The sequence below is a fragment of the Thamnophis sirtalis genome, unplaced genomic scaffold (genome assembly GCF_051295495.1).
Source record: "Thamnophis sirtalis isolate CommonGarterSnake01/CBP01778 unplaced genomic scaffold, rThaSir2_p1.2 scaffold_9, whole genome shotgun sequence".
Taxonomy (NCBI): domain Eukaryota; kingdom Metazoa; phylum Chordata; class Lepidosauria; order Squamata; family Natricidae; genus Thamnophis; species Thamnophis sirtalis.
Genome location: NW_028261389.1, coordinates 52,553,809 through 52,581,530, shown reverse-complemented (window position 1 = coordinate 52,581,530; position 27,722 = coordinate 52,553,809). Strand labels below are relative to the sequence as shown.

The following is a 27,722-nucleotide window of genomic DNA, read 5'->3' as shown; positions in this document are numbered from 1 at the left end:
CATACCTTAACCACACTGTTCGCTCAAAAGCAGAACAATGGACTATTGACATTGATGTCTGTTTGGCCATGGACAAAATAGCCTTCCGCTCTTGTGGCTCCCACGCCTGGCGAGAAACCTACAAACATGACCATAAATACCTTTGCACCCGTAACAAGCCAAACCCCCCTGAATACTTTCTTCACCCCTGCGCATCATGGGGAGACCCGTAGAAAACCGTTTGGCGCGGAGTTTGTGATCACACTGGTGGCGGCTACCGAGGATGCTACAACCCTTTGAACGCAGCAAAGCAGACTATTGAATCCTTCCGTCGGATACCGAACAGCAACAGGGTCTCTTTCACCCTCTCAAAAGACCATCCTAAAATTGAAGTCTACGGCCTGGGAATTGATGGAACGGGCAGTGATCCACTTACCTATATTACAATCACGATTGACAGTCTCAAAGAGTCCAGAGGCATACAATGGTCCGTTTACGACACCATCGAAAGACTTGGAACCAACGCAAAACCAATCGTCTCTGACAAAGCTCGCAACCTGTTCCTGGAATTTGCCACCGAAATTGCCCAAACCCTGGGGGTAACAAATTGCTTTGTATGTGGGGGCACAAACATGGGTGAACAATGGCCCTGGGAAGCCCTAGAAGCTGACCCAGTGTTACTAAATAACCTTTCCCGGGCTGGGAATCTCACAATATGGCCCCACGCTTCTGATACTACCTGGACATTGACTACTAACATTGTGGGTACCCACTGTTACTTCTGCAATGGTTCCTTTGCAGTGGGCACCCTCTTCTGCAAAGGCCAGTGGGTCAACTCCTCATGGACCTCGGCTGCCAACATCTCCAAGCCGGAGCAGTTGAACACCACGGTTTTTTCCTACTTTTCCTCCTCAACACGAAACTGGACTGCCCCGGTGGGGATGTATTGGGTGTGTGGAAATTTTGCTTATGAGTACCTCCCTCACAATTGGGGAGGCACCTGCATTTTAGCATGGATTAAACCCTCCTTTTTCTTGCTACCCCTCACTGCTAGACAACACCTGGGAATCTCCGTGTATGATGTTTGGAGAAGGAAAAGGGCCCTAGACCAGGGGGAGGGTTTTGGGGGGGTGCAGGTTGGGAATTGGAAAGATGATGAATGGCCCCCCGAACGCATTATTGCTTATTATGACCCCGCAACATGGGCAGAAAATGGGTCGTGGGGTTACCGGACCCCAATTTATATGCTTAATAGAATAATTAGGCTGCAAGCAGTGCTAGAATTAGCTGGTAATCGTATTGATAGGACGCTTAACGCCATTGCCACAGCACAGGATAAGCTGCGCACTGCAGTTTATCAAAACCGCTTAGCTTTGGACTATCTACTTGCAAAAGAGGGAGGGGTATGTGGGAAGTTTAACCTGACAAATTGATGAAACCGGCAAAGTGGTAGCTGATCTCACTGCTGACTTGAGAAGATTAGTGCACGTGCCCGTACAAACGTGGACAGGGATTATGGATGATGCGGGGTTCTTGGGGGGCATCTTCCGAAACTGGAAGCAAGCCGCCTTTATGGCAGGCAGCATCTTCCTAGGCCTCCTACTACTACCCTGTTTTATCCCTGTCATCCGAAGTATAATCCAGTCCACAGTGGAGGGCATGGTGCAGAAAAGGAGTATCAACATGGCATTAACAAGCCTTGATATGCAGCAACAAAAGGCACTGTTGACAACTCTGGTAGATGAAGAGGAAGAGTCTTTTGAAAAAAAGAAAATAAAAAAGTAGGAGATGTTGTAATATAGTTCCTTGTGTAGGTGTGTGTCCTCCATGGCCTAGTTCACACTAGGGCCTGCAGGGTCACGCTGAATCACACAGGAGACAACTGGCTCCGAGAAAGCCATAACATCCTGATAGTGAATAACATAACATTCTGAGATGTGCCCTACCAATGACGCCCAGGATTTGACCATATATAGAGAGAACTTTCCTGAAGCAGTAGATTAGAAATTGTACTTTTACAGGCTGTTTTGTATCACATGCTATTGCTCCTCCTGCCTTTGTCCTGGCTCAATAAAAGGGGCTACCAGACCCCCAATCTGGGTCGCTCCATCTTGAGAAAATTCGTCTCCTGTCTTTTCTCAACATTGGCCTCATGGGCGAACAGCGGAAACTTCACACCGGGTCAGAGGCCGCAAAGGCACAACACGATCCAAAGCCCCAGTGGCCGCCCTATCCCAGGCTTCCACTAGGGCTTCATTCAAGTTGTGAGCAAGGGATTCAGGAAAAGTCCCAAGCTCCATCAGGAACCTTTCAGGGTCCATCAGGCACCTGGGGCGGAACCATCTAATCGGTTCTGCCTCCCTGCGGTGAGGGGTAGCAGTATGGAAGTCAAGCCTGATGAGGAAATGATCCGACCATGACAAGGGTTGGATAGAAATATCCCCTAAATCTAGATCATTCATCCACTGCCCGGAGACAAAAATCAGGTCAAGCGTGTGTCCCCCATTATGGGTGGGGTCTTGAATTAACTGAGTTAGGTCCATAGCCATCGTGGAAGCCATGAACTCCCGAGCTGACTCAGATGTCTCACCAATGGAAGGCAGATTGAAATCCCCCAGGATCATAAGCCTGGGGAAATCAACCGCCAATCCAGCTAACATATTCAGCAGCTCCGGCAGGGCCGATGAAATGTAGCAGGGAGACAAGTACGTAACAAAAAGGCCCACCTGAACTCCAAGGCCCCATTTCACAAAAAGGGACTCACACCCACCTATCTGAGGCACAGTGAGCTCCTGAGGTCTGAGACTTTCCCTAATAACCACCGCCACCCCCCTACCCCTGCCCTGGGCTCTCGGCTGGTAAAATGCCCGGAAGCCTGGTGGGCATAATTCACTAAGGGGAACACCCCCCTCATGGCCCAACCAGGTCTCCGTAATGCACGCCAGGTCCGCTCCACCCTCTTGTATGAGGTCGTAAATGTGGGGAGCCTTATGTACCATGGACCTGGCGTTAAGCGACACCAGCCAGAGACCAGGGTTCTGTAATCCCGAGCACCCAGGAGTGTGAGAAGGGTGATGAGGGTCGGAACGCGCGATCGCTCTTAAACAGCGGGCCCGCGTCCCCTGAACATAATTTGGCTCTCGGCCCCCACCATATCTGCCTCTCCCACAAACAGTAGAGATGGTGGACCCCCCAATGGAATGGCTTAATGTCTCCCCCGGAATCCAAACCCTTCCCAGAACTCCCGACCTGCGCCCCTTAGTTAGCTCTGGCCTGTTCCCTGGCAGATTCTCCCTCAAGCCTGTCTGAGCAATCCGTATCAAACCCCCACGCCCTCCCCTTAAAATTTGATTTAAAAACCCCTGTAAAAAACCGCTAAGCAGTCTCTTCTTGGCATGCCACCTCTCGGGATCCCAAAATCCGTCCTTGAGGAAGCGTCTTGATAGGCAAGAAGGCCATCCCCGGGAAAGGGGGAGTTCCCGAAGGGAATAAAGTTCTGTCGCAGTATAGCATAGAGGAAAATGTGGCATCAACCAAATGGGATGACATCACGGAGAGATGGAACGAGGAGATGACATGTCCACGGGGGGGGGGAGCTGACAGTGTTCAAGGGGGGGTAGTGGGAAGCTGCTGCTGGGCACACCGGCTGCAGAGATCCCAAGCCGGGTGACCCAGCGTCGCTGCCGCTGAACACACCAACGCTGGCTTCAGAGGCCCCAGGCTGGGCGTTCTGATGACCACACCCATGTCAGCTGTTTCAAGGGGGGGTAACAGGAAGCTGGCGCTGAGCCCATCCATGTCAGCTGCAGAGATCCCAAGCCAGGCGACCCGCCACTGTCGCTGAGCACACCCACGCTGGCTTCAGAGACCTCAGGCTGGGCGTTCCCATCCAAGCCGGCTGCAGAGATCCCAAGCTGGACGCCCCGCCACTGCCGCTGACTGCACCCACATCGGCAGCCGCTGATGATCTTCATTATCTCACCGCCAGCCTCCCCCTTTCACTCATGATGTTCTGGCTATGAAGCAGTAAATCGCAGCTCAAGTGTATCCCCGAGGTCCCAGGAAGTTCTCATAGCTAGACCTGGAACCAACGATGGAATAGGGTACCCCTGAAAGCCCCCGAGAAGGACAATCATCTCCCCGAAGCTCTCCTCAAACATGACAGGACACCATCTTGGGCATGCGCAGAGACGACCCTCTGGGTAGGCGTGGCTGGGGGCTGTCATGTGACTGGCTGGGTAGGCATGGCTGGGGGCTATCATGTGACTGGATAGGAGTGAGTGATGTCAGGTTGGCCACACCCACCCATGTTTTGTGGCTCCCTATGTTTTCTTTTCTGTGGGAAATGGCTCTTTGAGTGTTTAAGGTTGCTGATCCCTGTCTTAGGCAGAGATTTAAGTTATAGTAGCCCAAGTCACCAATTAGTATTCTGTGACTATTTAGTCATAGAAGGAATTTCCTTCATCACTTGTAACACTTTAGAAGAATGTTTATAACTACAAATATGAAAGACAATTGCTAATTGCTTTATGTACATTGTTAGAATTACAACTAATTTTGTTGTATTTATTTTGTACAATGGCAATAAAGGCTGTGTGTGTGTGTGTGTGTGTGTGTGTGTGTGTGTGTGTATTCCAGCCTCATATGTATTGGTCGTGTGTGTGTTTATGTATGTGTGTGTTTGTGTGTGTGTGTATGTGTAGTGCAGTGTATACGTATAGTTAATTTTAGTAATTTTAATAAGTATAGTCAGAACAATGACTGGAGTTATTGATTGATATTAGATATTAAGTATTAGTAATTAAAATGAAAGAACAAATATCCACAACACTTATATTTGTGAAATTTTTATTACTTATGCAGAGTACAAAATTATGTCAAAGAGATCACAGCAGCAGCCATCACATTCCACGTGAGTTCTATTGAGAGGCAGATCTGAATTTGTTTATTGTAGTCTTTTTAAAAAGTCCTGTTTCAATTAAATCATCTATAAGAAGTAATTGCTCTACTCTAAGAAGCAACACAAATGATGCTGGTACATACATTTACCTTTAAGCCATTATCTAATTTATTTATTTTTTTAAAGTCTAGAATTCCACCAAATTTGCACAATAAATCAAAATATATCATGATTTACAAAGCAATTTTAAGAAGGGCTGGAATTAATATTTTTCATAACCCCCTAATTAACAAAAGAACTAGATATAATAACAGTTAAACTTAAATGAAACAATAGAGTAAGAAAAAAATAAAGTTTGTGGGGTGTAATATTTAAGGCGTTCAATAATGAATAGGGAATGTGCTAAAGAATCTAGAAAAATCTAGCATAACTACAGTTAATGACCAATCTTACAAAATCCAAATAATTAAGAAAGCTATTAAAACAAAAGAGCCCAATTCTTAGAAGTGGAGATAATGAACATTTCTAAATACATTTTTTTTAAAGTTTAAAAATAGTAAGTGTAATATATTGCAGATGGCACAAGTGTTCATTCAATATATTTAAATGGTCTATGCCTCTTTAAACACTTTGTTTTTTAATGACTCTGGACTTTTCTCTATTTGCAAGCATTAATTTATCCAAAAGCATTGCTGTGTGGATGAAAAAAAATCTTCAATAAAAAAAACTAATTTAAATATAATCTGTAATTAAAACTCAGCTATGTACAGTAATACTTATTCTTAAGAAAGTGAGTACTAGACACAGCTAGTAATTGGTATCTGGTAGTAATTAAAGTTGCAGTTTGGCAACAATTAAAATTGCAACTTCACTCTGTTTCACTTTTTGATAATTTAAATGGTACTTTAAATAAAAATATTATAAAATATTATAAATATAATTGGTCAAAATATCTAAGACTTTTGTTGTTGTTTATTGGTCATGGGGTAAGTACTGTTTTAGCACAGAAATTCAATTTTTTTACCTACCAGTTTGAATTTTGAATTTGAATTTGAAAGTTTATTTATAGGCCGCCCTTTTCCCTGGGGGGACTCAGGGCGGCTTACAACTCATGGGGAAGGGGATACAAACAATGACACATAAGAACAATACATAATTAAAAAGAACACAACATTCATACCATTCGGGTGGGGGTAGGTTAAATCTTTAGCCCCAGGCCTGACGGGATAGCCAGATTTTAAGGGCTGTGCGGAAGGTCTGGAGGGTGGTGAGGGTACAAATCTCCACGGGGAGATCGTTCCAAAGGGTCGGAGCTACTACCGAGAAGGCTCTCCTCCGCGTAGTTGCCAGTCGACACTGACTGGCAGATGGGATTCGGAGGAGGCCTAATCTGTGTGATCTAATTGGTTGCGAGGAGGTAATTGGCAGGAGGCGGTCTCTCAAGTATCCAGATCCACTACCATGAAGGGCTTTATGGGTGGCCAGTAGCACCTTGAAGCGCACCCGGAGATCAACAGGTAGCCAGCGCAGCTCGTGGAGGATAGGTGTAATGTGGGTGAACCGAGGTGCACCCACTATCGCTCGCGCGGCCGCATTCTGGACTAGCTGAAGTCGCCGGATGCTCTTCAAGGGCAGCCCCATGTAGAGCACGTTGCAGTACTCCAGCCTAGAGGTCACAAGGGCATGAGTGACTGTTGTGAGGGCCTCCCGGTTCAGGTAGGGTCGCAACTGGTGCACCAGGCGAACCTGGGCAAATGCCCCCCTGGTCACAGCTGACAAATGGTGGTCAAAGGTCAGCTGTGGGTCCAGGAGGACTCCCAAGTTGTGAACCCTGTCTGAGGGGTGTAGTGTTTGACCGTCCAGCCTGAGAGATGGAACACTTGCCAAATTATTGGGAGGGAAACACAACAGCCACTCGGTCTTATCCGGGTTGAGCACAAGCTTGTTAGCCCTCATCCAGTCCCTAACAGCTTCAAGGCCCCGGTTCATCACGTCCACCGCTTCATTGAGTTGGCACGGGGCGGACAGATACAACTGGGTATCGTCCACATATTGATGGTATCTTATCCCGTGCCGCCGAATGATCTCACCCAGCGGTTTCATGTAGATGTTGAATAGTAGGGGGGATAAGACCGAACCCTGCGGCATCCCATATGTTAGGGGCCTAGGGGTCGATCTCTGCCCTCCAACTAACACCGACTGCGACCTGTCCGAGAGGTAAGAGGAGAACCACTGCAAAACAGTGCCTCCCACCCCCACCTCCCGCAGTCGTCGCAGAAGGATACCATGGTCGATGGTATCGAAAGCCGCTGAGAGGACAAGGAGAACCAGGATGGAGGCGTGGCCTCCATCCCTGGCTCTCCAGAGGTCATCGGTCAATGCGACCAAAGCGGTTTCTGTGCTGTAACCAGGCCTGAAGCCGGACTGGAATGGGCCGAGATAACTAGCTTCCTCCAAGGACCACTGGAGCTGGAAGGCCACCACCTTCTCAACAACCTTCCCCACAAAGGGGAGGTTGGAGACTGGACGATAATTGTTAAGAACGGCTGGATCCAAGGATGGTTTCTTCAGGAGGGGTCTCACCACCGCCACTTTAAGTGCAGAGGGGAAGACCCCCTCCCGAAGGGAGGCGGTAACAACCGCCTGGATCCAGCCCCGTGTCACCTCCCTGCTGTTAGCAACCAGCCAGGAGGGGCACGGGTCCAGTACACAAGTGGAGGGACTCACAGCTCTCATGGCCTTGTCCACATCCCCCGGGGCAACATCCTGAAACTCAACCCAGCGATGATCTATCAGATTATTCCCTTGTGCCTCGGCTGGATCTGCAGAATCGGAGTCCAAGTCCGACCGAAACCGAGCAACTTTGTCCGCCAAGAACTGGACGTAATCCTCAGCCCTACCCTGCAGGGGGTCCCCCGTATCCCTCCTATTTAGGAGGGAGCAGGTTATCCTGAACAGGGCGGCTGGGCGCGACTCAGCGGACACAATCAAGGTGGCAATATAAGTTCTTTTTGCCGTCCTAATTGCCCTGATGTACTCCTTGATGCAAGATGTTAAAAGTGCTCGGTTCGATTCGGATTTGTTGGACCTCCATGCGTGCTCTAGGTGTCTCTTCCGGCGCTTCCTCTCCCAGAGCTCCTCGGTAAACCAAGGTGGCCTCCGGAATCCACTGCCTCGGAGCGGCCGTAGTGGCGCAATCCGGCCAAGAGACTCCGTCGCTGCTGAGTTCCAGGCAGCAACCAGAGTCTCCACTGGACTGTGGGCGAGGGTATCAGGAATAACCCCAAGCTCCGTCTGGAACCTCAAGGGGTCCATAAGTCGCCTGGGGCGGAACCATCTGGTCGGTTCCTCCTCCCTACAGTGGGGGTTTGGTCTCTGAAAGTCAAGCCTCAGTAGGCAGTGGTCTGACCACGACAGGGGTATGATCTCATTACCCCTCAGACCAAGATCACAAGTCCACTGCTCCGAGAGGAATACGAGGTCGAGCATGTGACCCGCTGAGTGGGTTGGGCCCCGAACTACTTGGGTCAAGCCCATGGCTGTCATGGAAGCCATGAACTCCTGCGCCCCATCAGAGTGTTCACCGAGCGAAGGCAAATTGAAATCCCCCAGGACCATAAGTCTGGGGAACTCAATTGCTAGCTCGGCTACCGACTTGAGGAGCGAGGGGAGGGCTGCTGCAACGCTGTTGGGAGGCAGGTACGTTAACAGCAAACCCACTTGACCCTTGAGGTCCAACTTCACCAGTAGGGACTCACACCCGACAAGCTCCGGAGCAGGGATCCTACGAGGTGCTAAGACTCTCGGATAACAATAGCCACACCCCCACCCCTTCTCTGAGCTCTCGGCTGATGGAGCACCTGAAATCCTTCTGGGCACATCTCTACGAGGGGGACTCCTCCCTCCGGGCCCAGCCAGGTTTCAGTAATACATGCCAGGTCTGCCCTCTTGTCTAAAATTAAGTCCCGGACGAGGGGAGCCTTGTGAACTACAGACCTGGCATTTAGCGACAACAGCCTGAGACCAGGGTCCTGATTACTCGCGCCATCTGGCCTTGGAGTGGGACTCATAGGGCTGGAAGGAGGGATCTCTATAACGTAGCGAGCCCTCCTTCCCCGGTAATGGCCAGCCCTAAAGTCCCCGCCATATCTGCCCCTCCCCGTTACGACCGTGATGCTCCGGCCCACTCCCATGTCCATGGTCACCCCGACTACCCCAATGACCCCCGCATTCCTCGGCAGGTCCTCCGAATCAAACGTACTCATTCACTCACCCAAGCAATCCCCACGTAATAATTAAAATACAGAAATACAACGATAATAGCAATAAAAAGTGGGACCATTCACTCACTTACATACATATCACATGCATATCCCATACTAAGAGAGAAAAGAAGAGGGAGGGAAAAGAAAGAAAGATAAAAGAAAAAAATAGTTTGCGCATTTGTTAGATTACGAGTTCAAAGAGAGCCAGATGGTTCTCAACAGATGGCTCTGTAGCAGGCAATGATGGTGTTAGCACAAAGGCTAAGCCACAGGGGGAGGAGGGAGGAGGAGGGTGTCTGGAAGGGTTATAATAGTGGCAGTTGCAGTCAGTCACACAAAGTAGCCAGTCTCTACAGACGCCCAAGTCGTCTCCCCCTCCTCTAGAATAATGTTGGTTCAATAAAGAGCCCAAAAGTTCAGCAGGCTGGGCAAATATAATTGGAAGGTAGGTATCAGGTAGCAATGGCCGTGACAGATGGAAATGCAGTCCAAAAACCGCGCTCAAAAGAGAGTCAAATGTCGAACAGCAGAAGGCCCTGTAGAAGGCCCTGCAGCGGTGGCGGCCAGGTGTGGGGGGGAGAATTCACCAAAAGGAGAGGCCAAGCCGAAGGGAGAGGGAGGGGGGGTGTCCAAACGAGCTGCAATGGCAGCAGATGAAAACAGCCTCCCATTCTCTCCCAGTATTGTTCCAGGCTGACCACCTTCTCCATGGGGCGATGGATAGCTCAGCGTGAATCCCAAATTCCTCACAAGGCGCAGCTGAAGTGCCGAAAAGCCGAAAGAACGCCGCCCAGCAGTAGGGGGTGGGGGCGAGGCTCTCTTAGCCAGCAGTTAGAGAGGGCCGAAGTTCCCTCAGGCCAGGATTGTAGGTTGGCCTCGTTAAGAAAGCGCCGTTACTGTCTGTTATTCATATGGCGAGGGGAGGGGGTGCGGCGAGGGGGGGGTGCCTAGCAGTCGCTCACCACCAGTAATTATCAGGCCACTGAAGCAGTCTCCTTCAGCCTCCCTCCGGATGAGAAACGCCACTCTCCCCGATGGAAAACGCTGCCTCTCTCGCTCCACGCCAGGAGAAACGCTGCCTGTCGGCTAAGAAACCACCATCCTTGGGGGGGGGGGAGGGAACGCCGTCCGAAGGCCGTCCCACACTGACCAACACCGCCGAGGCTCGTCCCAGGACGCCCAAGAATGTCTCTCCAGCAGGCAGCCCTCCGGACGCTCTGGATTCCTCTCTCCCAAAAGCCTCCCGTTTGAGAGGTCCAGCGGTCGGCAGAAACACAGACCGGGTATTTTCTCTGTCTTCCAACCTGAGCGGCAAGCTCAGGCAGCCATCTTCCTTCGCACATACGCAAATGTACTGTGGGCGTGGCTTAGTGGGTGGGGGTCATGTGATTGAGTGGACTGACTGGCTAACTTTACATCACTCCCGGCAACCCACCAAGCCATGCCCACCAAGCTACGGCCACAGAACCAACAGAAAAGTTCAGCCGGCCAAGTCTTCTAGCTTCAACCTGGCTGCTTCTCACCTCTTTCTCATGTTTGTTCTGTGTGTATGAGCCCAAGAAGGAGAAGAGAAGCAGCCATGTTGAATTCTGCGGCAGAGAGAAGCCAAACTTTTCTCCTTCCCTTCACAGCAGAGCTGCCCAGAAGGCAGATGTCAGCTGTAGTCTGTCCCTTTATGATCCCCCTCCCTCCTGGGATAGTACCTTAAAGACTGCGGCCATGTCCATTTTTCTGTACTGTTCCTCACCCCTGAATAGCGTTTTGTCATAGTTATCATGTGTCAGCCTCTGCTTCACTTGCTTGCTATCGGCTGCCATAGAAACGGGGAGGGTGGGGGCATGGTATTTGGGAAGGGAATTGTATGGTACTGGAGGAGTTATGTGGAAGGGAGCTTTGTTCTCACCATCTTCTGTGCATGCTGATGGTCGATATTTGGTCTTGATCAAGGCCAACCGTCTCACACACCAACCTCATGAGGCCTTTTGAAGATGCACCCCACATGACACCATAGGCAGTTGCAGATTGGACACTGGGCTGGGGTAATTGGAGGGAGGATGCTGAGTAATCATTTGATATGTACTTGTTTGTGTCTTTTTGGCTCAGATCTTCCTTTCCTTTTCACTGCTTTCAATTCATATCTAGTAAAAGTACTTTATCTCTATTCAAATGGTGTTGAAGTTTTTCTTTCTTGGATACTGAAGGAGGCATGCCTGACATTAAGCAAGATTTGACCTCGCACCCATCCTGGAGTTAAAAGCTTCTGTGGGGGGAGCACCCTAACGTCTAACCCCTGCAGCGAGCAGGAGAAGACGTTGGCAAGGGTCACAACCAGCCAAAAACCAGAGGATGACTGGCAGGCAGCTTAAAGAGAGAATCTCATGATGATCCATGCTTTACACCTTTTTCAGGATGCTTGGGAATGACGACGCTTCTGTATGAGTCTCGCTGAAAGGGAGAATGGATTAGCTGAGCAGGTGGAGGGGGGAGCAGAAGACCAGGCTGGCCCTGAAAGGTCCTTGGAATGGCTACCAGAGCTGTGCAAGAGGGAGGGGGCCCAGCCACTGCTGCCGCTGCAGCAGTTCAAGTTTCCCCAAGGCAACAAATTACTTAAAAAATAAATTCATACCACAATCTACAGGAAAAGGCAGTCTGTAAATATAATTTCTTTTGTGTTTCTACTAACACCATTACACATAAGCACCATACAAAAGGCTAGTAAGATTATTTGCAGAACAGTGTGATCTCTCACACTTGCCTTTGTTGTTTAAACCACTTTGTAGAGTATAATATACAATATACTGTGTAAGTAGAGGGGAAACTACTTGGATTGGCCACCTTCTTAAAATCTCAGGCTTGGAATTATGTGCACCAGAAACAATACCTATTTGTTTCAGAGTATTTTCAGATTGACAGGCTGTCATATGCTGAACTACCTGTTCTTTGTTTTGTGTACACAAACATATAGTACAATCATTGCAACTGTTAACTCTTTATACTGTATATAATCTCTGAAAATGTAAAAGAGATAAAACATAGGACTCTCCAGTGTGTCCCAACCACATTTCAGCTTCTGCAACTTCCCTCGACTCTCAAAATCCAGGGTCAATAAGTTATATTCCAATCATACACAACAGAAACACCCCCCCAAACACACACACACACACACACACACACACACACACACTCACTCACTCACTCACTCACTCTCACTGTTTCCATTTCTTTGAAGGATTTTTCAGCACATGTCCCTGCATAAAGAAGCTTAAGGAAAGATAATCAATTTCTTATTGGATTTGGAAATACTTAAAAGTAGCAAAAGTCCCCACTGCTTTCCAGCGTCTCAAAAGCCTATCATAAAAGTGAGAGTCCATCCTTCTGCTTCTCAGTGCAGAAATCCCTAATATGTTTCAGTAGATTCAAAAACATCACTTGGAAGCAGAAACAGCCAATGTGGCCCCTCAAGAGTAGTCACTGCTATATAAGGTTTCTTTAGTGCTGTGAGCTATACAATTTAAAGTTTCTGCACACTGCTATCAAGCAATTTAAGCAGGAACCTCTGAGTAAACAGGTATTTTGCTTATGGCATTTGTACTTTACTGCAACAAGCAAGCACTCACCCTCTAAATAAGTTAGACAGTCATAATATTAAAACTTAATAAGTGTTCTTAATAAGAAATTCACAATGGTAGCATCACAGAAAATATTTATGATATTTGCACACAATCACCTGCTTTGCAGTTCTTGTCTTCTTAACCGATGGGAGACTGAAACCCAATAAATATATCTCCAATAAAAAAGAATAGTATGTTGGAGTACTGAAAAACTCAACTAAATGGGAAAATCCAAAGAAAAAAATATTGGACTTCCTGCTAAGAAGTAACAATTTATATATAGTACGCACAATTCTTTTAGTTAAATTATTGCTGAACAATTTATAATAGTTGCATCAATGTATTATTCTAAGATATTTGCCACTACTAGCCTACTTCCTAAATGTTCACTATTGTCTCCCCCCCCAAAAAAAATTAAGGGGATGTGAAACAGTTTTGATGAAAGTTGCATGATATGAAACTTCTCTCCTTTGAATTAATGTTTGGTTTTAATTCTCCAATGAATCAAAAGGAATGTTTCACGCTTCCTTGTTACACAGCATTTGTTTCAGCTTTCCATAGCTCTCCCCAAAACCAACCAAGGAAGATAAAACCACAGAAATCTAATACTGTTGTGCACAGCTTTGCACTAAATTATCTGTATAGTAAGCCAAAAATAGTTTAAGATTATAATTAATTTTTTTTGTTCAGAGACTGCATGAGAGATTTCCCAGTGGATGTATGGATATCACACACCCACATAAAGGGAGCAGCAATTCCTCTGTGAAGAAGAGAAGTTCGGCATCTCTCTGCCATTTAAAGGCTGCAGCAGGGAGAATCCCAACTTTTTTCCTCTCCCTCCATTCACAGAGGAGCTGTGGCTCCCTTTATGCTCCCCCTGGCCTCCTTGTTCCCTGGGGTCAGAGCATCTGAAAGGGACAGGCAGGCTGCCACAGCTTCACTGAGAAGACATTTCTGAGAAAAGAAACTTCTCCGGTCCAGCTGCACCCGAGCTGGTGGAGCGTCCGTACGATCAGAGCAACCACATGGCTCACCTGCACTGGATGTCTCCCTGGCAATGGGCAGGCAGTTGTGGGTGCTCCACCAGCTCGGGTGCAGCAGACCGGAGAAGTTTGTGCAGCACTGGCAGGCAGGTCCTAGGATGCCCTGCCCGCCAGCAAGGGACCTCCACACAGCGTGTTTCTGAGCACGGGGAGATGGACAGCACAAACTACTGTCTGTCTCCCTGTGCTCAAAAAAGCAATTCTGTTTAAGTCCTTTGCTGGCAGGCAGGTTCTAGAACGCCCACCCACCAGTAAGGGACCTCCACGCACAGCGCTTTTCTGAGCACGGGGAGACGGACGGCGCAAACTACTGTCTGTCTCCCCGTGCTCAGAAAAGCAATTCAGTTTAAGTCTTTTGCTGGCAGGCAGGTTCTAGGACGCCATGCCCGCCAGCAAGGGACCTCCACACAGCGCCTTTCTGAGCAAAGGGAGACGGACAGCACAAACTACTGTCTGTCTCCCTGTGCTCAGAAAAGCGATTCCGTTTAAGTCCTTTGCTGGCAGGCAGGTTCTAAGATGCCTGCCCACCAGTAAGGGACCTCACCAGACAGCACTTTTCTGAGCACGGGGAGACGGAGGGGGCAGGAGTTCCAGAACTTATTTCCAGGTGGAACCTCCTCTCACGGATCTGTAAATTTCACCATCCGGTTCTCCCGAGTCAGTGCGAACCAACAGAAACGCACCACTGCCCCACCCTTCTTATTCAGAGAGAAAAAAGGTGGCTCCTTTCATCTATGTGTCAACTATAAGAACCTGAATGCCATTTGTGTGGAAAATGTGTACGTACTGCCCTTCATGAAGGACATGTTAGCCCATTTGGGCCAAGGGAAAATGTTTATGAAGTTAGACCTAAGAGAAGCCTACTACAGAGTCAGAATAAAGAAGGGAGATGAGTGGGAAACTCCCTTCAACTGCCCTTTGGGATGTTTCCAGTTTAGAGTACTCCTGTTTGGACTTCAGGGGGTGCCAGCAGTCTTCATGCAATTAATAAATGAGGTGTTGCATGAAACTTGTACAAGGAAGTGTTGGTTTACCCTGACGACATCCTTATCTACATGGAAACATGTGAAGAACATGTGACTTTGGTGCTCTCGGTCCTCAAAAAACTCTGGACCACTGAACTTTATACCAAATTGTCTAAATGTGAATTTCACCAGGAGAGAATAGATTATTTGAGATACTGTATTTCCCATGAAGGCATCGAGATGGACCCCAGGGAAAGTCTGGGCTGCTACTGAGTGGGTGACTCCTCGCACCAACAAGCAACTTGTAATAGCTCCTCTCCTAACTTGAGAAAGTAAAGACTCTTGAAATGGATTATTTCAAAAGGAAACTTTAATCAAGCAGGATGGAAACCATTAGAAGCAAAGCAGCATCTGAAAATCTTTAGGCCATGCAAATGGGATTAAGCTGATAATGACCCCTTCCCTTTGTCCGAATGCAGATTCTGACCAATACACACGTGTGAAGATGCTTCCTTAACTCTTTTGCCCTGGGAGTCAATAAAGCACATATTCCCATGGCTATCTCTAGTTAGATATCGAAGTTATATATCCCACATGGCTACCATAAACATCCCTTCAGAAATGTTGGGACCTTCAGTCTCCTGGTGACAGGAAACCAGTTGTAAAGTTGTAAAACTCAGTTGTTTCAGAGGTAGCTATTGATTTAACTCTGAGGCTCCCTTCCTCCCAATTGAATGCTAGTATCACTTTTAGGAATCTGACATGCTGCCATTATTTAGAAAAAGAGAGATTCACCTGTGAAAAAATAGGAAAAGAAATTGCATCATAGTATTTTAACAAGGTTTGTCAGGGTATTGGGAGTGAATTTTTTTCAATAGGGCAGGGGCCCTAACGTGGTGTTTCTCTACCCATTCATTTTGGGCTGAAGGTAAATGCTTCCAAGCAACTAAGTATTGGGTTTTCCCCCTGTGGGTCCTAGAGTCCAGGAGTTCCTTAATTTCAACATGTTGTTCGCTTTCTATCATGAAAGGAACAGGAGGTGTAGGTGCATGTGGTCTGAGTTGTGAGATTACTTCTCGTTTGTGTAAACTAATGTGAAACACTGGATGGGCTTTCCTGAGTGTCTTTGGCAGAAGTAATTCTACTGTTACTGGGTTGATAACTTTGGTGATCGGGAAAGGTCCGATGAATTGTGGCCCTAATTTCTTTGATGGTTGCAATGACTTCAGGAATTTTGTTGATAGGTATATTCTAACTCCAACATGGAAGGGTTTGGGATCTACTCTTTTTTTTGTCAGCTTGAGTTTTGAAAGCCTCTCTAGCTTCCTGTAACGCTAATCTAACCACTGGCCATGGGTTTCGTAGGTTGTCTATCCATTCTTTTAGTGAGGGGATGGTGGGTTCCTCTGTGGGTAGTTCAGGCATGGGGTTGAAATCCTGACCTGTTGCTACTCTAAAAGGGGTGAATCCAGTGCTTGAGTGCACAGCGTTATTGAAGGCCACTTCTGCAAAAGATAAAAGATCAACCCAGTTGTCCTGTTGAAAATTAATAAAACATCTTAGGTATTGTTCTAGAACCATGTTTCGATTTTCAGTTTGACCATTGATGCACGGATGGTGACTGGAGCTCAGTCCTTGGGTGGTGCCCAGTAGGTTTAAGAATGTCCCCCAAAATTTTGAGGTGAGTTGGACCCCTCTGTCAGAGATGATTCTCTGCGGGGCTCCATGAAGGTGATAAATGTGTATTAGGAATAACTTGGCAAAAAAACTAGGACCAAAGTTCATAGGGCATTTCCCTATAGTGAAAGTAATCAACCAGTGCAAATTAAACTCCCCCCACTTGTTAGGGAAAGTGCATCTGGTCTTTCACAACAGTTTGTTGAAGCCAGTGATAGGCTCCCAGATCAGGATGGTAGATCAGGCAGCCCCAAAACCAATAGTGGTAAAAGGGGAAATGCATTACAGGATAAAGAAAATCCTGGATTCTAAATTGCATGTACCTAGTACAATGGAAAGGGTACCCACTCTCCGAAGCTACCTGGGTCAGGAACTGGAATGTGAAGGCAGACAGGTTGGTCAAACAGTTTTTATGTACCCCCAGAAACCTAAGGGCCTTCCAGGGAAGGAAGAGGTGGTTAGGCTGAGCCTTAAGTAACCTCTTTGTGATTTCTTTTCTTTGCAGAAAGTCCTTTTCAATTGAGGCCTGTCAACCCTGAAACTGATCTGACTGAGGCCATTGTGAGGCTTCAATGTTGCCACACTGGAGCTGAGGGGTAGGGAGGAGGGAATAGAAATAGCTGGGGCTTGTAACCAGAACAAAATACTTTCTCTTCAGAAACAAGGACATTCCCATAGGTGGTCAGAGAGAGGAAGAGTGAAGTTACCAGGCAACTGGATGACACTTTGATTGGACCATGCGACTGATTGTTTAGGGAAGGGGAAAACTTTTACTTTTATTTAGGTGAAAACCATGGGAACATTCAGAGTTGGTTTTCACCAGCCTGTGCCAATATTACCATAGTAATATTGGCACAGTTTTCCAATAAAACTTGTTCTTTGAGGAATTTACCTGCCTCAAAGTTCTGTTTGCTATTGGTGTATTATTTGGAACCCTGACATAGCTACACCTACAATGTTTAGGACTGATTTTATAATATCTGCATCCTTTGCATGCCCACATTAAGTATGAGTAAAGGTTGGCCCTCAACCCGACTAACTCTTCATTTTGCTTACCGGGAGCTTTGTCCTTGAACATACCGATCACTTTCTTGTTTACACCTGTTTTAATACCTGAAATATGGCTTTTGGGGTATTCACTAGTGTCGAATCACTTCTCAATATCATTGGCAATATCAGCATAGAAATCTTCAATCTAACTTGTACATATGACAGTCAATATCAGTAAATAGCAACTTTGCTTCGTCTCTGTACTTGGGTTTGATGTAGTCATAATGGAAATTGTACATCAAAATCTTGCTCAAATCCAGTATAGACATTCCTAGATGTATCACTTTGTTGTATGTCAGCTTCTTCCTTCTCGTATGCATGGTGACTAAATTCTTGTCAAATATCACATATATGTTGAAGTTTGGCTGTGCGGTTAATTTCAAACTTTCTTCTCACTTGTCACCATGGTTCTCAATGTTTTTCATCATTTTGCCAAAGATGCTGTTGTTCATAAGTTTGAAAAAGTCTTTCTTGAAATCGTTTTTAGCCTTTGTTTTCAAATCAGTACTCAGATTGATGTACTTGTTCAACAACACCTCTTCTTCAAATCTTATTCCCTTGTGAATTTTTTTGATCTTCATTACGAGACTCTTGTACAGATTCAAGTTCTAATAATGCACTACATACTTTACTTTGTTCCATAGGTTTGGTATTTGCTTTTTAACCTTTGATCCTGGTGGAATAATATTTTCCAGAGCCAATGGATAGTTGTTGTATAGATCGTGTAATTCTTTTCTGTATTCCAAGTCAACCTTGAGTATGCAACCCGTAATGTTTTTCCAATTGTAGAGTTATGCTTCAGTCACCCACTTAAATCCTCTAACGGAAAGTGGTTTGCCCATCGTCCATCTGTACAGATTGTTTGCGTTAAGATAAGTAATGAATGAAAGTTTGTCACCTTCATAGTCTTCACCCATGTACTTCTTTGTACACACGAAACAACTCAAGATGGTGCTGACCCTGCTGCGTATTCCTTGCTTTATCATGAGCAGCATATTGTAATCAATCAACAACTCCAGTTCATCCTTTGTGATTTTTAGAGCCAGCTTGAGAGCCAGTCTGGGAGATGTAAAGTACCAGGCTGCATCTAGCTTGTAGTGTTCCATGCAAGCATCTTGAAAGTTCTAAAAGACGTCAACCAACTGCAACACATTGCTTTTGTTTTATAAATTGTGATAATGTTCTGACCTGGCTCCCAAACCCAGCAAACCCTTTGTAGTTAATGAAACATTGCCTTTATTAGGAGCACCAACAGCCGCTCTCTCACAACAGGATACACAGCAGGCTATGAAGTCTCTAAGTCCTGTGGAAAGTGACACTCACTCCCTTTTCCCCTGAAGTGGCCCAACACATCAGGAGTATCTCTCTCTCTCTTCCCACACTTGGAAATGAAGTCCTGGAAGGTGCACTCACTTTGTTCCAGCAGCACACATGCACGCATGCACACACACACACACACAGACACACACACTCACTCACTCACTCAGGAGATGCTGCAGATTCCAAGAAAAATTATGATAATTTCCAGGCAGGATTCAGAAGTTCAGGCTATCAATGGTGGACTGGCAGGGAGATGAGTTGTCTGCCATACCTACTCATCTCTGCCCCCTGCCTTTTATCCCCAGAGCTAGGGTGGAGCTTCACTAGTAGTGGTAACTCTTCCATCCCAAGGAACAGCTCATAGATTTTCACTGCTCTCCTCTTCTCTGTCTTCTGCACATTCATGTGTCAGGCATTTGACCCAGCTGTTCCTCTTCTCTCTCATGAGCCACCTCCAGACCTGGGAGCTGTTGATTCTCTATCTGAGGGTTGATGGACGGCCCTGTCTCTGTCTCTGTCTCTGACACCTCCATTCCCTCTTCCCTCTTGGAGCTCTCAGAATGCCTTGATGCTGGCCCTGACTCCCATTCTGAAGGGGCCAGTAAGAGTCTTGAGTCAAACTCTTTTGGGTTTGGTTGGTATGTATCGATTGGTTTAAAAAAACGAAATCTGCATAGACCACAAACAGTACTCTCATAGCTCTATTTCAGTTGGTAAAAGATAGCATCATGGGACTTCTACCTTCACGGCTCGTTGTGACAAACAATTCTCGTCATGTTTTTTAAGGGAATCCACTGACCGATAACCCATCAAACATCTCTTGCAATAATAAATTGAGTTGACTGATTTTTCTGTTTGTTTAGCCATCAGTCTGTTACAGTTCTTTACCCAACAATAATGCTTCTTGATACTATTGGAAATAAGCAACAAGTCAACAACTTTCTCACTGTGGTATTTTGACACATAAAATGGGTATAAAAATGAATTATAGCCAAAGATGTTAATGCTTGGATCATCGTTTCTTTTGCTGATGATATTTTCATCAACAGCAACTGGGAATTCAGTACCACTCCAATCAAGCTTCCTTGCTTGTTTCACCAATGCCTTTGTTATTCTTTCAGCATGATCATCTACCACAGTGGTTCCCAAAGTGGGTGGTACTGCCCCCTGGAGGGGCGGTGGGATGACTTAGGGGGGCACTAAGAGGCAAGGGGGTGGCAGGGAGTCGCTAAGAGGCAAGGGGGGCAGCAGGGGGGTGCTAAGAGGCAAGGAAGGTAGCAGAGGAGTGCTGAAGGTGGCCCCCTCGCAGGGCGCAAGACTCTACTGGAATGACAGGGCCATAGAAGGGGATATAGTGTGTTATGTGTAAATAACAAGCCCCAAAAAGGCCATCCAGGCTCCAGCAAGAGCCTCATACCAGCGATAGGGAAGAAAACAAAGAAACGCACACCTATGGGTGCATTTAAAAGCAAAGTAGAGAAGCCAACTTGTTTCTTTCCCAAGGCTCCTTCTCCCCGCTTGGGAGCTCCTCTCGAAATCCTTACCCATAAAGCAAGGGCTTTGACTGACTATTCCGTTTTGTGCCCCTCCTCCCTGATTTATTTATTTTTAAAAAACCCAGATTGAAAAAAGTGATCCAGGGTCGTCGTAGGAGCCGAGCTTCCTTCGGCAAGTTGAGGCACCAAAGCCCGAGCGTATCGGCCTCCCATCTGCTTTGCAGCCCGGAAGTGGGAGAGTGGAGTTCCTAAGCCCAGGAGGGAGAGAGAGAGAGATAGAAAGAGAGGAGGGTCCTGGAGGGCTGCTGAGTCTCTTTTCAAGAGGAGGCAGAGGACGGGGCTGCCTCTCTTTCTCTGCCAGTCTGCACTGGAGCAGCAGCCCTTGCCAGCAGGCAGTGCGGAAGGAGGGCGCTGCCCATCCCGCTGCTGGAGCCTGTGTTTCTCTCCCATCCACCCACCTCGGCCCACCGCATGTCAAGCCTGCAGCGCCCCCCATCTGCTTCAGCCCAGGCCCCGCCAGTTTCATTAAGCGCAGAGCAGGCCAAAGGTGAGGTGGAGCAGGTTTTGAGGAAAGGCGAGCATGCAAAAGGGACTGCAGGGAGACCTAGTGATGCAACGGCAGAGGCCTTCCTGCATGGCGACAGAGCTTTATTCTCCTCCGAAACCACATCTTCCCTCCCTCCGCCCCACGTCCCCCAAAACCTCTGGCCCAGATTTTTCTGCCGCTGCCCTTCCTGCCCACAGTGGTTGGGCTGCTCCCTGGCCCCAGAGAGAAGAGCACCCTGCCAATCATAAATACAGCAGGGAAGCTGAGGAGGTGGGTGGGGGGGGAAGGAATCCGTCATACCCGCAAGGGAGATTTGCATGACAGTAAATGGAATGGTTTCATTGGAAGTCAGGAAGAAATGGGCCATTTCAATATTTAAGGTTTAAATCTAGAAATCAGGGGTTCTAGTTTTGGGCACCACAAGTTCCCCCTGTGGCTTGTGCAGACAAAGAGAGGATCAGAGTCTTGAGTTCTGCCTGTAACCAGGTTTTTAAAAACGGGGATTCTCCAGGTCCCACATCCTAGACTTCTGCCTACAGTTTGGGAAATAGCTGATTGCCACTTGCTTTGAAAACACATTTTTTTCGGGTATCACTTCATCAAGCCCATCCATCACATTAAGAATTTACTGAACAGTGAAGTAGTTACTAAATTTTACTGAGTTTACTAAGTTACTAGTTACTAAGGTTCTTGATAAATGACTATCAGACTTTGAAAACCTGGTATCACTGGATCATGTTCAACAATTTTGTTAAATTAACATTAACTAAAAAGGTTTTTAAATTGGATTTTGAATAAATGTGCAATTAATTGTTAGTTTTGAATTTTACTATCTTCCTTCCATTGTGTAAACCGCCCAGTCACATGACCCCACCAGCCATGCCCACAAAGTCACGCCCACAGAACCAGTAGTAAAAAAAAATGAATTCCACCACTGGGTGGGGGGCACTGAGGATCAGTTTGTAGCACCAAGGGGGTGGTGGACTGAAAAAGTTTTGGAACCACTGATCTACCAGATTCAATGCTTGTGTCATGCACCATTTGAAGCATTGGTCACCTCCATTCTTCAAGTTGATGATGACCTTTTTGTTTGCTAAAATGGTTTGAAACAGAATGTATGATTTACCCTTTAATGGGTAATGCGATGCTGTTTATCTCAAATCTTTTTACGGCTTTAAACATCCAACCACTGCCCCACATCTGAAATACTGCCAGCGACCACAAAATCTTATCAATGGCTTTACTATACAGTTCACAGATGTTAGTCACTTCTAATATGATTTCTGTCTTTGACCGAAATGGAAACACAAGGTCGATAACTTCTCTGGTTTTCATATCGATGTGCTCCATCATGCAATGAAGAACCAGATTGAATTTTATCATGCAATTAGTAGCTAAGGGATTTACAACTTTGTTTCTCATCATGTTTAGAAACATAATAGCATCAACTCCTTCAATATCGTCAATAAAGTATTGCTTTGCAAATTCCATGACCACTGTCTTTCTTTTTCTAATTTGCACTCTGTTTTTGTAAAGCTGGTTGAAAATAGAATAGACCTGTGATTTGAGGGCTTCTAACTTTTAATAATAAATCTTTTGGGGTTTTCAGGCACAAATGAGCAAATATGTTGATTGCAGATTTGGTTTTGTCATAAGCTTTCCTGGCCATTGAGACTGGCATAGACAACTGGTATTATGGGCACAACCTGTATATCAGGAACTGGCTTGCCAAGTAGTGGCATGCTACTTAGTAGAGCAATCAACTTTGCCTTTTTGAGTTTGGAGTAGCTGTGCAAGCCTTACTTCTTCATCATAACACGTAACTCACATATTGTTTTGTTCATAATTTTAATAGCATTTTTTTTTTACAGTAAATTCAATTTTAGAATGGTTTTGTTATTGTACATGGTCACATAACTTTTATGGAATGAGTGTTCTCATTCCACCAGTTTTATGGGATTATTAATCACCATTCTCTCGTATCGGTCTCTCAAGACTTTGCTGTTATGGAAATAGATTGTGTTTGATGAACATCTGAGAGCTCGGCCAGCTCTACACATCAATGGATATTCGGTCTCAGTTCCTGTTTAAATATCTTTAATGATCATCTTCTCCTGGTTCGTCAGCTTTATTGGTTTATCAACCACCTTTATCTTGTATCTTCCACTCCAAACTATAGCGTTATTGTCACTGATTGTTTTTACATGACATCTGAGAGACAGGCCAGCTCTACTCATTGAAGGCTATTTAGTCTTGTCTCTAGTTTTGATATCTTTAATGACAACCTTCAATGAGTTCATTGGCTATACTGTATCCATTTTAATATATACAAGAAAAAGTTTTATAGTATATTCAATTTTTGTGTTGTGGGGAATTCCATGCATGGTGATGTGGCTTAGTGGAGAATTCCGTTCATGGAGTGGGGCTTAATTATGTCATAAGTAAACAGCCAATCAGAATTCAATAATCCATTTACAGGGATCGGTCTTAGAGATTGGCTTCTATAGACTTCAATGGGGCAGTAGGCAAGACCTAAATGTCCCAGGATGCTCAATTTCAGTCTACTAACAATACAGTTTTGGGAATTTGCTCCCTACCCTTAAAATACTACAAAAAAATCTGGAGAAATATTAAATCAATACTAGTTCTAACATCTGAATTATAACTCATTGAAATTCAGTTGAATGTTAGAGTTTTGAAAGATTACAGAACAGAACTGAAGCAAAATATCCCTGACTTGTGAATTATGATCCAATTTCTGTTCTCGTTCTCTCCTCTCTCTCTCCCTCCATTCCTCTCCCTTTCTTTCTCTCAGTTTGTATGTGTAAACACCTCCCCTCTCACACACACACAGCTATATGTCTTGACCCATAGTTAAGCAATGTCATGACCTCCCTCTCACAGTGCTTGAGGCTGTTAAGGGCTGGATGGGGAGAAACGGATTGAAACTGAACTCTGGCAAGATGGAATGTCTCTGGGTTTGGGGTTCTTTGATCCATGGAGAATTGCTATATCTGGTCTTGAATGGGGTTGTACTGCCCAAGACAGATCCAGTGCATAATCTGGACTTTCTCCTAAATTGACAACTCCAGGTGACCTATGTGCAACTGCGGATTGTGCACCAATTATGTCCTTTTCTGAACCAATAATTCTTGCTCACAGCCACTCACACCTTAGTCAGTTCCCATCTTGATTATTGCAATACATTCTACACACACAAACAGTGTATGTATGCATATATGTATATTCCATGAACCAACCATGTAATGAGTTAGCACATTCATAACTAGCAATATTTGTTCAATGTTTCAAATATAATGCTGTTGTTAAAATTATGCATATTATAAAATCCTGAGACTCCAGTCCTTTTGTTTACTGTGAATGCTACGATTTAAGGACAATTATAATGATTTAATTACAATGATACAACAGCTCAAAATGTATTAACATGGCCAAATATATAACAATTAATTTATCTAAAATCTGATTAATGGAACAAAATCAACAGTTATGTGTTAATGTATTATATAAATCAAGAACTCAATCATATTAATGTATTACTTTGACACAAAAAAATAAAATCTGAATTTGAGATAATTATTTCATTTGATTAATAAGCTTTAAATTAAATGTTCTCATGACCCTATTACTTGGGCAAGCTATTAATTAATTATACTTCATGCAATATTCCAGACTAATTTTTATTGCTGATATGGCCATGTTTTATAAGAATTTACCTTCACAGTATATACTGTCATCTCGAAGAGCTCGGAAACCATCTTGGCAGCTACAAACTGACTTTTCTTCAACATTTCTGCAAAAAGAATTCTCTAAACACTTATGTCCTTCAGAACAAAAATCGTGGCCTAAAAACAAACAAACAAACTCTAAGTGATTGACATTATAGAAACATAAGAGTAGTGATCCATTAAACATGAATCAAAGCAAAATGAATGTTTCTTTATTAGAATTCTCTCTAACAATAATTCCTGGGCTCCCACGCAAACTTCACCAAGAGGTCAACAATATATTGACCAAGAATTATAGAGGATATAGAAAAAGGTACATCAACAGTCATGAATAATTACATAGATAAGAAAAGCTCCCAAATTCTATATCAGGGGTGTCAAACTCATGGCCTGCAGGCCAGATGCGTCAAATGCTGGCCATGCCCACCCCTGTTTTAGTGAAGGGGGAAAAAAGTTGTGATACGTCACATGGCAACAACCTGTCATCATGAGTTTGACACCCCTGCTCTAAATCAACAGTAATATAATCAGCCACCAGCCTTGGTCTTGATGTCAACCCTGATTTACATTTTTTAAAATTAAAGAATAGACATTTCTTTTAAAATTATTGTTTCTTTCCTCGGGTCACATGAATTGAATTACAGTCTTAAAGGGCACCTTGAATTTGTACAAATGTTAGTGCATATCTCATTCAGATATTTAGCATAAAGTTCACTAATAATGCTTCTTTCCAAGCTGATTGGAAAGAAATGAGCAAGATCAGATTTATCACTTTTCTTAAAAGATTGGGACAATAGCAAAATAGCACTAGTATTTGGGCATCTTTTTAGAGCAATCAGTCTGTCTAAAGGGAAAAACTGACATGGAAATCAACTCTACTTGTTAGTTTTCATTAATAATATAGAAATCAGATGTCCAATAGCTGCCATCCAATTTTTAGCTGGTTTTAAGTTTGGGAATTAGAACTTTCTGAAGTTGAAACTGTAGGCTCATGAAAAAGAAAAGACTTGGTAGTTAATTTGGAGAGGGAAGTTGTTTAAACCAGCATCATAAATGACATTTAAATACCCAGTTCATCTAGGAAGAGGAATTATATGGTGCATCCTGGCTTCTGTCTGTGCTAGAATATCAATTAGCAGAGGAGTTTTTTGCTTTTGCATCAATTTTCCATTAGCATTTATTGTTTTATTAATTTCTTTTTAAGTGTTTTTTATTTGACATTTTCCAAATATTAACGTCACAATTACACTTTTACAGCTTTCTGTTATCGCTATTTCTTTTTTCTGATTTGGGGTTTTCTATTTTCCATTCTATTATCTTATACATATTCTTCTTTGTTTCATACTTTCTCATTTTTACAATATAGATGTCAGCCTCTGCTTCGCTGCTGTTTTTCAGCTGCCATTGAAACGGGGAGGGGGGCATGGTATTTGGGAGGGGAATCATTATGTACTGGAGGATTGTTATTAGGAATTGTTCTGACCGTCTCACTGCGCATGTGGAAGAAGGGAGTTTCCCGCCAAGGCCAACTGTCCAGTATTCCAACCTGATGATGCTTTTTGAAGACATCTCCCACCTGACGGTTGGGTGAATTATGATTGGACTATGAACTGGGGTGCCAGGGGAGGGGATTGAATCATACATGATATCTATTACTTTCGCGCCTTTTTACTCAGACTTAGCTTTGCTTTGCTTCTATTCATCTGTAATTAGTAAAAGTACACTTAATTCTGAGGCATGGAGTTGAGTGGTTTCTTTCCTGATTATTAAATGAAGATGCATCTGACAATATACATCTATATACAATATTTCCATCTCTATTGCTTTCTAAGTAAATGCCATCTCTTTTCGTTGTGTTTGCTATGTGTGCCTTGATTTTACATTGCTTTTCAAGCCAGTTGTACCACCTATTCCATATCTTGTAGTACTCTGTTTCCTCTCTATCTCTTAGTTCCGTTGTTAGTTTGTCCATTTCTGAGCATTCTAGCACCTTTTCTATGATTTCTGCATTTGAGGGAATGGTTTTTTTTGTTTCCAACTTTGGGCAAATGAGATTCTGGCAGCAGTAATTATATGAAGCATTATATATTGGATATCCTTACTAATATTTTTTTTATTATTTCTGGAAGAAACAGCTCGGAGTTCATCTCATTTTTTTGTTCTATTATTTCTTCTAACCATTTTTGAATTTTGGCTTTCAGACACGTCCACCGCATATGATAGAAGGTCCCCTGTTGGTGGTTACATTTCCAACAGTTTGGAGATCTATTTGGGAACATTTTGGCAAATCTCGCCAGGGATAAATGCACCTATAAAACATTTTGTAGATGTTTTCCTTATAGGATGCCAACATTCTCAATTTATAATTTTCCCCCATAATTTTTCCCAGTGCTCCAATTCAATATTGTACCCGAAGTTTTTAGCCCAAATTATTATTGTTTCCTTCATGGTTTCCTCCTCCATTTTGAATTTTAAGAGACAATTGTATGTTTTTGTAATCATTTTTTCTTCTGTTCCTATTACTATTTTGTCCAGTTCTTGTTGTTCATTTTGAAATCTGTACTGTTCTAAATCCTTTTTGTATCTTGTTTGAATTTGTAGATATGGCCACCAGCCTAATTCAATTCCCTGTAATTTTAACTCCTGATTTGTTTTAAGTTTTCCTTGCCCATCCAATAACTCTTCATATGTCAATATCCTATTCAAATCTATTACATTGGGGTAGATAATTGCTTCCATGGTTGATATCCATCTAGGAATTTTGTTTCTTTTGATTTTCATCCATATTTTTAGCAAGGCCCCGCTTATCTGATGCCTCTGGAAATATTTATGGGCTTTACTCTTTCCCTCCCAGATAAAAGCATGCCAGCCCAGCTGTAAATCATGGCCCTCTATAGTCAATATTCTTTTATTTTGGAGTACTATCCATTCTTTGAACCATGTTACAGCTGCTTCCTGGTAGTAAAACTCCCAATCTGGGAGGTCAAATCCTCCTTTGATTCTAGAGTCCTGTAGTAATTTTACTTTTATCCTAGCCTTTTCCCCTATCCAAATAAATTTTAAAATTATTTTATTTAGTTCCATGAAAAAAAAAATCCCTAATTTTACTGGTAGAGTTTG

The 27,722-nt window shown here is 44.5% G+C and overlaps 1 protein-coding gene across 4 annotated transcripts in view; it reads right to left on the bottom strand.

The window, feature by feature from the left end:
- NELL2 (neural EGFL like 2) overlaps nucleotides 1–27,722 on the bottom strand; it is a 156,135-nt gene that overhangs the window by 61,108 nt on the left and 67,305 nt on the right. For all 4 annotated transcript variants that reach the window (XM_087723555.1, XM_087723553.1, XM_087723554.1 and 1 more), the window contains exon 12: nucleotides 24,591–24,719. In XM_087723555.1, coding sequence (XP_087579681.1) covers nucleotides 24,591–24,719 — 129 coding nt within the window. The remainder of the gene's footprint in view (nucleotides 1–24,590; nucleotides 24,720–27,722) is intronic.